This window comes from Aspergillus caelatus (assembly GCF_009193585.1).
Source record: "Aspergillus caelatus strain CBS 763.97 unplaced genomic scaffold BDV27scaffold_222, whole genome shotgun sequence".
Taxonomy (NCBI): domain Eukaryota; kingdom Fungi; phylum Ascomycota; class Eurotiomycetes; order Eurotiales; family Aspergillaceae; genus Aspergillus; species Aspergillus caelatus.
In genome coordinates this window covers 42,942-52,780 of record NW_022475485.1, presented here as the reverse complement: position 1 = coordinate 52,780, position 9,839 = coordinate 42,942, and the positions used below count along the sequence as shown (strand labels likewise).

The following is a 9,839-nucleotide window of genomic DNA, read 5'->3' as shown; positions in this document are numbered from 1 at the left end:
CGCCGCATTCATCATTCAGTCATTCATTCCCATTCACGCCTCTTTGTCTCTCTTTCATTTTTCCCATGGCTCCTCTTTTTCTTGATATTTCCATTATTCATGGTTTTACCTATTTAATGCCATTTACTCCGCTGGTACGACTAAGGTTTTTTTTCCCTTTGGAATCCCCGTTACGCCTTACTTAATAAAAATTTGACGTTTTTTATTGTCTTTTATCTTTTATCTATTTTATTTTTTTTTATTGTGTCTGCCACTCACACCGTGCGGGCTTCTTTCCTGATTCCTCGTCAACCACTGATCTCACCATCATCCTCTCACCCTCCAACCTTCGACCAAAAAGCTCAACTCAGGAGATCTTTCTACAAATCAAAACGATCGTCACTACTCCGTGAGCCGATCAGCTAACGTCCACTGTGCTAAACGGATCCTTCTGCACCCATCAATAGTGTGTGCCCGTCTCTCGAGGAGGCGCGGCAGTCGTTCCATCCATAGCATTCTGTGACTAACAGCTTCACTTTTTCCTCTCCTCTTCCTATAGTCTTGTCTTGTACCCCCTCTGCCTTAATCTTAATCGTCCACCGGGAAAGTCTGTGTGGAATCCGGGGAAGGAAAAGCTTTTTTTCTTTTTTCCATTACCTGATCTTTGGAATTTTTTTTTTTTTTTTGGTTGTGCACCCCCCTGGTCTTCTTCCTTTTTCCACCCCCCTCCCCTTGTAACCTATCTCTCCGGGACTGTGCCCTACAAAGTTATATAGAGGCTTCCGCTATCCACCATGTCCTCCGCCGCAGTCCCTTCTGCGATCCGCACCAACAAGCCTCCCTCCATTGCACTCCCATCTGCGTTTTCCGGAGAAACTTCTCCTTCCAATCTATCCCGCGACTCATCGCCTCACTCGTCCGAGTGTTCCTCGCCAGACGGTTCCAGATCGACCAGTCGCCGCCGTCCATCGGTTGGTTCGATCAAAGAAGACGTTGACGGTATGTCACCACCGCGCGTTCCACTCGGTCGCTAGGACGCAAAGGACCGTCGCTGATCTGTTGTTATGGTATTCCTATAGGCATTGCTCAGTCCTTCGTGGATACGCATATCGACCAGCCTTCCCAAGAACAGCCGAAGCCGACCCCGGTTGAGATGCAGCAAACTCCCGACTTTTGCTGCCCCTGTGGTGGCTTTCTCGGCTGGAAGCAGATTAGACTAGGTGGAAAGAGTCTCAGTAGGAGCTACAGCGATTTGCGGGCTCTCGGTAATATGCATGCCCGCGGCTGGGCCTGGGAAACGTCTCCGCCGCCTGTTAAAAATCCGCCACCTACTAAGACATTGCAGGTGGAACAGCCGAAACCGGCCGCTGGCTTGTCTCGTCTTGAGACGCTTCCCTCCGAAGTGCTCGGTAAGTTCTGACTCCCTCCTCCTGCGGTGGTACCGGTCTGCTAATGAACTGCTGTTAGACCAAATCATATCATGTTTGGCGTTGGACGTACCGCCAAACGGCTACACGCCGCGCAATGTGGACCTGATCTCGTGCCTGCTGGCCTCCCGGACGTTGCACGCGGCTACTCTCGCGGTGTTGTACAGAAACATGACCTTCCCGCACTCCGTCATCTTTTCGAAGGCGCTCAACCACATGTCTCATTATCCCGCGTTGGGCACGCTGGTTCGTCGCCTCGACTTCTCCCATTTCACCTCAGTGGGATTGGGACGCACCAAGCAGATGAACGCCGAAATCCAAAACCTTACCTCCAAGACGCTGCTGAAATGTCTGGACCTTTTGCCGAACCTGAAGGAATGTTTGTTGCAGGAGCATGTGGAGGGTGATCTCAGTGTGGAGGTGGTGCAGAAGCTGCTCTTCGGACTTCCGAACCTCTTTGCCGTCGATTTCTGTGGCTGCTCGACCCAGTCCTTCTCGGCAGTTTTTCAGGAAGCATTGATGACCGGGCCTGGTCTGCCATTGGTGATGCCAAACCTGAGAAGGGTTTCGCTGCACGAGTGCAGCAGTCTTCCGGCGTCGGTTTTTGAGACACTCCTGCCCCGCTTGGTTAATCTGACTCACCTGGATGTTACTCACACACAGATTAGTGAGGCGGCCCTGTTCTCGATCCCGAAAACGGCGAGGATCACCCACCTGAGCCTGTCTCGCTGTACTCGTCTGCAGGGCTCGAGGGTAGTGGAGTTCTTGGCTACTCATCCGGCTGTGTGCGACTCGTTGGTTTCTTTGAACCTGATGACGGACCCTACGCGGAACCGACTTCTGGAAGAAGATGACGTCCATGCGCTACTTCCAAAGCTACCCTCCACGCTTCGCTCCCTTAACATTGGGGGTGCGAAGGTCACCTCGGCCCACGCGCAAGCGCTGGTCCCCTTGACCAAACATTTGGAAGAGCTCGGTCTCGGTTCGGCCGAACTATCGGCTCAGGACATTAACCTTTTCTTTAAGCCACCACCGCGGGCTAACATGGACGTGGATGGATCAGCGGAAATGAAAGAAGAGGAATGGGTTCCGCCGACGCTCTGCTATCTGGACCTCACTAAAGCTCCTCAGTTGTCGCTGGGAACAGTCTTCAACCCTAGCTCGTGCTTGCTGCTTTCACAGCAAAGCTATCCGCTGCAGGTCATCGAGTTCCATGAGAAGCTTATCGCTCCTTTGCGCGAGAGAACCAAGAATTCCCGGACTTCCCTCGGCTGGACCGTTCGTGAGCTAGGTCGGCGGGGATGGTACGTCCGTGATCCGGCTTCTATGCCCCTTCAGATGCCTGATGACGGTTCTCGCTCCTGGAAAATGGGTGCCAGGTGGTGGGGAGCAAGAAAGATCCCCGTTGCCGTTGGGGAGGTCGGCGGTATCTACGGCCACTACATGTTCAAAAAATGAGGACATGTTGAAGACAGGAAACTATGTTTTCTTGCTGTCCAAATCTTCTATGGGATGAATGATTATACCCTACTATGTTACAATTTTTGTTTGTTGGTGGCGCGCTTTGTTCATCTATTTCCTCTCCTATCATGGGCGCTTCTTGTTTGGCTATATCCGGGCAAATTGTACAGGGAAGCATGAGCGATCAAAAGTCGGTGGATTCGATGTTATGCCTCATGTTTAGCTTTTGCTTGAGTTATCTGTCTGCATAGCGGGAGCAATGTTCTTCTGAGCGTTAGGATTTGTCTGAGTGTGGCCTTGTGTTTTGCGTATTTTCTGGTGTTTGCGATATCCCCATTCTTCTGGCTGCGTTTGGGTATGACTTGCTTTTGTTCATTTATTTTCTTGTTTGGCAAGGCGAAGGATGGCTGTTTCTGATATCACTGTATTCTGACCGCGTCGGTTCATAATGCATTCAATTTATAATTAGTAGTACTCTGTTTTTGAATCCGTGGAAGTAACATTTGTAGATGAGCGTAGGTAAATGCTCGTCGATGGGGTGGTAACTTAGGGTTAGAGGAAGGGCGGACACGGGGTCACGTGTCGATGTGGTCATGCTCCAAGGCTTTAACTGAACTTGTTGCGGAGCTTCAATTTCTCCGTGTGGCCTCTGTACATCTCTGTTTCCCTCTCCCACGCCAAAGTGGTCCCCTGTTTCGAAGGCCTTCGACCTTCCGCTCTCGGATTCTCCGTTGGGACTTCTTCCTCCCGATGGGTGGATCCCGATACGCCGCCCTGGACAGTGGACGCTGTCGAGTTCGAAGACGATGGCACCTCCGAGCGGGTCGGCGGCATACAAGAAGAAAGATGGCACCCTGACCATGTCCCAGGATCGCCAGTCGATCTCTTGGATCCCGGCGGCTGGTGGTGCGACGGGAACGATCACGCTGTCTGTTTCTCAGATCACGAGTGCGTACTATCTCACCCTACCATGCCTTTAACGTTTGACATCTGAGGCAGTTTTGTCTGCCGACAGCTTTTTTTTTTTTTTTTATTGAAACGAGGCGGGACTGTTACTGACTGGCCATGGATAGATCTACAACAGACTCCAGCAAGTAACCCAAAAGTCATGTTGAAGATTTTTGTCCTTCCCCCAAACGCACCAGATAATTCTCCCGAGCAGTACGTCTTCAACTTTACTGCTGGAGCCAACGCACGCGCGGAAGCGGACGCCATCAAAGATGCACTCAGCACGGCCATTCAGGCAGCAAAAACGGCTCAAGCTGCGCCTACACCGTCTCCTGCGCCTGGCGCGGGCGAAGGTATGTCAACGGCCATGGCGTTTGCAAGTGCCGTCTCGTCCAAGAGCACTTGGGATAACGACAAATGGCTAAAGGGTGATGTGGAGCTACAACAGTCATTACTTAAGTCGGATCCGAACCTGCAACGCATGTTCATGGAGTCGCTGCATACCAAGCCGGACTCCTTGACCGCGGGCCAATTCATGTCGCAGTTTTGGTCAACCCGTATTCATCTTCTGCGCGCTCATGCCATTGAACGGTCGCAGACAAGAGGTTCTTACAATGTGCTATCAACGCTGAAGCCGCGCGTGGAAGATAATGTGACCAAGTTAAATATCAGCAAAGAGCAGATCCAGTTGATTTTCAACCAGCACCCTCTCGTTAGGCGTGTGTATGATGAGAACGTACCCAAGTTGAGCGAGGCACAATTTTGGTCCCGGTTCTTCCAGAGTCGATTGTTCAAGAAATTGCGCGGAGAGCGGCTCTCGGAGACTGATGCCACGGATGCCATTCTGGATAAGTACCTGCAGGCGGACGAGCACGGGAATTTTCCACGGGAAACGCATGTTCCGCATTTTCTTAACCTGGAGGGAAATGAGCTGAATAATAGTCAGCGCCGGGGAAATCGACCTGATCTCGACATGAGATGGTCCGCACCAGACAAGGTGCCAATCATCCGAACTTTGAATAGCTTGAGTGAGAAGATCATGGCAAATGTCGCACCGGCTGACGGTGATCCGCATGCGCCGGTCGGTATGGATGAGGATACATATAACGAAATACAGCTACGCGATCTGCGCGGTGATGAGGAGGCGGACCGCGTCCTACTGAATATTCGAGACCAAAGCCGGTTTTTCTCCGCCCAGACCAAGGAAACTGAAGACGAACAAAACCGGCTGTTCGCCCAGCAAGATCCGGAAAAGATTTTGAGCGACCTACGCAGGGAAATTGAACAGAATCTACCTGATGATGGTACCGCGCCACTAGGCAGGCTTGTCGAGCCGGACGAACTCGGCGACGACGAGAAGGAAAACAACCAACAGCCTGGGTCTAGAGCCAGTCTTCAGAAGTCTTCGGCTCAGATCATTGCCGCGATTCGAGATCGCCGAGCCCAGACAGATGTGTCCTCCAGTACTAGCACATATGGTCTGTCGAGCAGCCTCTACGACCGCTTAACCTTGACGCATGCTACTACGACGGAGTTCCTGCACCAGTTTTGGCAGGCGTTCCTGTCCGGTAACCCTGATCGTGCAGGAGAATTATCATCCTTGGTCGACTCGTTGAGTCGGGCCATGGAGCGAATTAAGGCTGTAACACAGGATGCAGAGGCAGAGCGACAAGTGGAAGTAGATCGGAAGAAGCGTCATGCGCGAGAAGTCATGGAGGCCACTGGCAAGAAACCTCGACTCAATCTATCGAGCATACAAGGTGGTGAAAAGGCGGTCAACCAACTGATGGGGCCCACTATTCAAGCACTAGAAACAGCGCAGGTGAAGTATAAGGCCGCGTTGGCAGAAGAGATGAAGGAAGCATCCGCGCAATGATGTATAATAGAATCTTTAGATGAATAACCAGTATCTTTGAAGTAATTCAAGCCACATATCAAGTTATTAGCGATCAAATTGATTTTGTTATTGCAGCAGAAACCCCTAAGTGTAAGCGAGAGAATTAAACCTGCGCATCATGCGGAGTACACACATGCATTTATACGTCAATTAGAGTTCCAATCGGCATGCCGACAAACCCCACAGAACCCGCAGCCTCGGCCCGGCTTCGAGCTCGACGCAACGTGTTCACGCATCACACCTTCCTCTCCAACTCCTCTTTTTATCTCCAATCACCCCAACTCAACACCACGACAACTCCCCTCCCACTATTCAAGAGGGGGTCCACAAACATCAATGCAACAAACACCCCAATAACGCCCATCACGAAACCCAATCCACAAAACCTCCAGAACGCCCCCCGCGCACTCGAACATCCGTCAAGCCCAAAACCGGTCCAACCTATCCCCAAGAAACAAAGACAAAACAAAAGAAACAAAACACAGAGAGCGAAAATGCACACCTCCGGACTAACAAACACTCCCCTAACAAAAACCCTCCTCATCTACACTCTCGCCTCATCCATCGCCCTCTCCATCCTCGACATCAAACACTTCGCTCCGATCCACGTCTCCCCGCATTTCTGGCCCTACGGCCAATTCTGGCGCGCCCTGCTATGGCAAGTCGCGGGTTTCACCAATTCCACGGAGGCCTTGTTCGCCGCCATGCTGGTCTACCATTTACGAGTTGTTGAGCGCGCATGGGGAGCGAGGAAGTTGGCTGTATGTTTATATTTCTTATCCCCTACCTTCCTTTATTTCCTTCCTTTCACACATTCAATCAGAATGAACAGTTGGAAGAACAAAAAAATATTGGGGATTGGAACAACAATAAAGTAAAGATGAAGCTAATGAATAAATGAATGATAATAGACCTTCCTCCTAACAACATTCCCCTACACAACCTTCCTCCCACCCCTCCTTTTAACAATCCTCATCCGTCCGCTCTCACTCACAAAACTAAATTACCTGCCTTCCGGCCCAACGGCTACCATCTTCGCCTTACTAGCGCAATACCACCTCTCCATCCCGCATACATTCCGCTACCGGATCTCAACGTCTAGTTCCACGCCCACTGATGATGACGCAACGGCGCAGTCGACGGGGAAGTCCCTGACGTTGCTTTTCTCGGATAAGTCGACGACGTATCTGGTCGCGGCGCAGTTGGCGCTTTCGCAGTTTCCTGGCATGGTGTTGCCGGCGGTTGTCGGGTGGTTTGTGGGGTTGGCGTGGCGGATGGAGATGTTGCCGGGTGTGGGTGCGCGGTGGAGGGTGCCGGCTTGGGTTGTGGGGGAGAAGGAGAGGACAAGGAGGGTGGTGGTTGGACCTTCGGGTGGCGAGGAAAGGTATGAGGATTTGAGGAGGAGGTTGGAAGGTGAGGCGGCTGCTGCTGCGGCCGAGGCGAGTGGTTCTTCTTCTTCTGCGCGTCAGGGTTCGGGGGTTGGGTTGAGACAAGGGAGGAGGATTTGAGAGATGAATCATGAGTGTTTTTAGAGGTGGATTTGTTTCTTAATGGGCGTTGGATGTTGATGTTGATGTTGAAACTATCAAGTTTTTCTTCAATTCCATTCTATATATACCCTTTATGTACTCAAACGCCTTCCGAACTCCGTGAAACATGATATTCTGCAATGCTTTTAGGGTTACCGGCCACTCCGACTTCGTCGCATGTTATCCTTGCACTCGTTACAATACCATTTGACTGCATCGGTTAGCCCAGCTCGTCGTAGAGAGGCAAAATAAGTGCAAGCCACTTACCATTCTTCCCTGGTGGTTTCGTCAAACCCACACAAGACAAGTGAAACCATTCGCGAGGACAGGCGTCGTTGTCGCATGCCACCATCTCACCAAAACTGATTTCGTTACAGTAACAATATCGCGGTTCTCCCTCTTCGTCTTCGTCATCACCCTCATGATAGGATTCCTCCTCTTCTGAAACCGCCCTCGGCTGCACGACTGGCACACTACCATTCTTCTTGTGCGATCGTTTGGCCGGTGCATTGTCCGTACTCCGTGTTGGTCGGACCCGCGGCGCGGGCTCTGAGAATGTAGCCAGCACCGGAGTCGTCGTCTTAGACGATCTACCCTTCGGTGCTGGTGGGTTTGGCGCCGGAGGAGCTGGGGTTTCACCAGGCTCGATTGATTCGGCGGGCTTTCCATCCGTGTCTTCACGTTTCGTACCGATGGGTGCTGATACCTTAGATGCAGCTGCTTCTGTAGTCTCGTTTTCCATTTCCCGATGCGTGTCCTGGTTCGCCATGGCGACTGTCTCCATCTTCGGTGTATCCTTGGGTGTTGTTCTGGCTTCCGTGGTTTTATCTGCATCGCACATGTTAGTATGACGGGTTTGAATGTGGCAAAATCAAAGGACATTAAAGTAGATGTCCGGCGAACATACTATTATTGGCCACACGGTTCGACGCCGAGGATGATGGTCTTTGGCGCCCATTTGCTGTTTGGGTGGAATTCTGTTGAGTGCGAGAAGACTGCGGTCGGGTCGCCGCATTAGGCCCAGGGCTTGCTGCGCTCCGCGGAACGGTGGCTGCCCCAACCAGAGGGGATGGTGCCAGAACAGGAGAATTTGCGGCAGAAGTAGCAGTGTTGTTTCTAAGTGATCTAGTCAGCCCATCGGAAGCTCAGGAAAGCCCAAAAACAACGAGATACGGGGCATACCTCTTTCGTGCACCAGCCGCATTCGCATTAGGTGCCCGAGACCTTTTCTTGGTAGCATCTGCGGCATCCTTTGATCCAGCACGACCAGAAGCACCAGCACCACTTGCAGACCGTTCCATCGCAGCCCCAGTATCTACGGCTGGCGGCCGCTCAACTTTGCGTCGCTTCGTCTGTCCCGATGCACCAGCCTGACCATGACCGACTGCAGAGACATCATTTGCAGCAGTGCCTCGTGCTTTACCTGATTGTCCCTTACGGCCGCTGGCGCGCGCGTCGTCAAAATCAGAATCGGCATGCGTCCGACGCTGCTTACGTGCGAGAACAGCTTCACGTCTCGCTTCACTCCTCGAAGCAACTTCTGCTTCGTGAAGAGCGTGGGCTAAATCTTTATTAGATGCAGCTTCCCGGCGAGGGCGCTCGTTGGTGGTGGTCTTAACAGCATTCCTGTTTGAATATGCCCAGTGTGTGAGGCTACCCAAGCGTGCCTCGTCGCTGATCTCGCCTGCGATGAAGGGGAAAATGGTATCGAGGCGAAGGAGCTGACGATCTAGCTCATCGTTCGCATTGGAAATAACGTGGTTCTTCTCGTCTGCGGTCATCATCAGGTCTTGGAGGTTCTGCCGTACTCGACCAAGCAGATAACGCCGGTTCGAGCTCTCCTGAGGCTCAACCATTTGCGGAGCACCCTGTACATTAGGCACGCATCTTAGTATACAGTTTCTGCGTGTATCTACTGCCCGCGAAAACTCTTGCATGGGCTTACCGTAGCCAGATCTTCTTGCGGCACACCAGCATTGTTAGGCGCTTGGGTCAAAGGGGGGGCTGCTTGTAACTCTGATGAGGCCTTCAGTAGCTGCTGGAGGTTATCCTCAAGAGCCCACGCTTTGGCATCGACCTCTTTCAACAGGGAATTATGACGGCGAAACTCTCGGGGGAGGGCGGTGATGGCGTCAGTGAAATGTGTGAGAGCGGGGTAGAAGCCATGGGCAACAGGCGGAGTAGGAGGCGTGTCAGTCAATGAGCCATGACCATATGCAAAGGAGGATCGTCCAAGGGTCTTAGAAGTTCTTGATGGATTAGTCCGTGTCTGGCGCACCGACTGCCGGGGGTTGACGGCCGACGATGAGACGGCGGAAGACATTGTGAAAGCGTGTAAGGGACACAGCACCAAAGACCCCAATCAATCAGGTAATAGGCAATCACCGATGACGACCCGCCAGTAACGCGATCGCTGGGGCATGGACAGGTGAGGGACGAAACGACGAAGTCCTCCAAGTGCGGAGAACGGCAGAATCGCTTTCCCCTTTGGGTCAGCGTCAGGTGATTGGTGCCTGTGGATAACCTAAGGCTCCCAAACACTGCTGCATTAACCATACCCTATGCTCTGACGTCATCACAACAACCCTAACTTAGAAC

General features: G+C 52.1%; 4 protein-coding genes across 4 annotated transcripts; 3 read left to right on the top strand and 1 right to left on the bottom strand.

Moving 5' to 3' along the window:
• Positions 1 to 773: 773 nt before the first annotated feature.
• On the top strand, positions 774 to 2,864 carry BDV27DRAFT_161878 (Leucine Rich Repeat domain protein; the record flags this gene model as incomplete). Its single annotated transcript, XM_032073301.1, has 3 exons — positions 774 to 978; positions 1,059 to 1,388; positions 1,447 to 2,864. 3 exons carry the CDS (start codon positions 774 to 776, stop codon positions 2,862 to 2,864), a joined length of 1,953 nt encoding a protein of 650 aa, XP_031923314.1.
• A 477-nt stretch (positions 2,865 to 3,341) lies between these two features.
• Positions 3,342 to 5,708, top strand: BDV27DRAFT_134845 (TFIIH subunit TFB1 family protein). The gene is made up of 2 exons (XM_032068386.1): positions 3,342 to 3,815; positions 3,941 to 5,708. Exons 1-2 carry the CDS (start codon positions 3,674 to 3,676, stop codon positions 5,689 to 5,691), a joined length of 1,893 nt encoding a protein of 630 aa, XP_031923313.1. The 5' UTR covers positions 3,342 to 3,673; the 3' UTR covers positions 5,692 to 5,708.
• Positions 5,709 to 5,959: 251 nt separating this feature from the next.
• Positions 5,960 to 7,331, top strand: dscB. Its single transcript, XM_032068385.1, has 2 exons — positions 5,960 to 6,473; positions 6,624 to 7,331. Exons 1-2 carry the CDS (start codon positions 6,207 to 6,209, stop codon positions 7,218 to 7,220), a joined length of 864 nt encoding a protein of 287 aa, XP_031923312.1. The 5' UTR covers positions 5,960 to 6,206; the 3' UTR covers positions 7,221 to 7,331.
• BDV27DRAFT_43373 (putative PHD finger domain protein (Ing1)) lies at positions 7,307 to 9,674 on the bottom strand. The gene is made up of 5 exons (XM_032076631.1): positions 9,187 to 9,674; positions 8,424 to 9,109; positions 8,149 to 8,357; positions 7,509 to 8,069; positions 7,307 to 7,452 (listed from the first exon to the last, which is right to left on the bottom strand). The coding sequence occupies exons 1-5, from the start codon at positions 9,562 to 9,564 to the stop codon at positions 7,394 to 7,396; spliced, it is 1,893 nt and encodes a 630-aa protein (XP_031923311.1). The 5' UTR covers positions 9,565 to 9,674; the 3' UTR covers positions 7,307 to 7,393.
• Between the last annotated feature and the right edge of the window lie 165 nt (positions 9,675 to 9,839).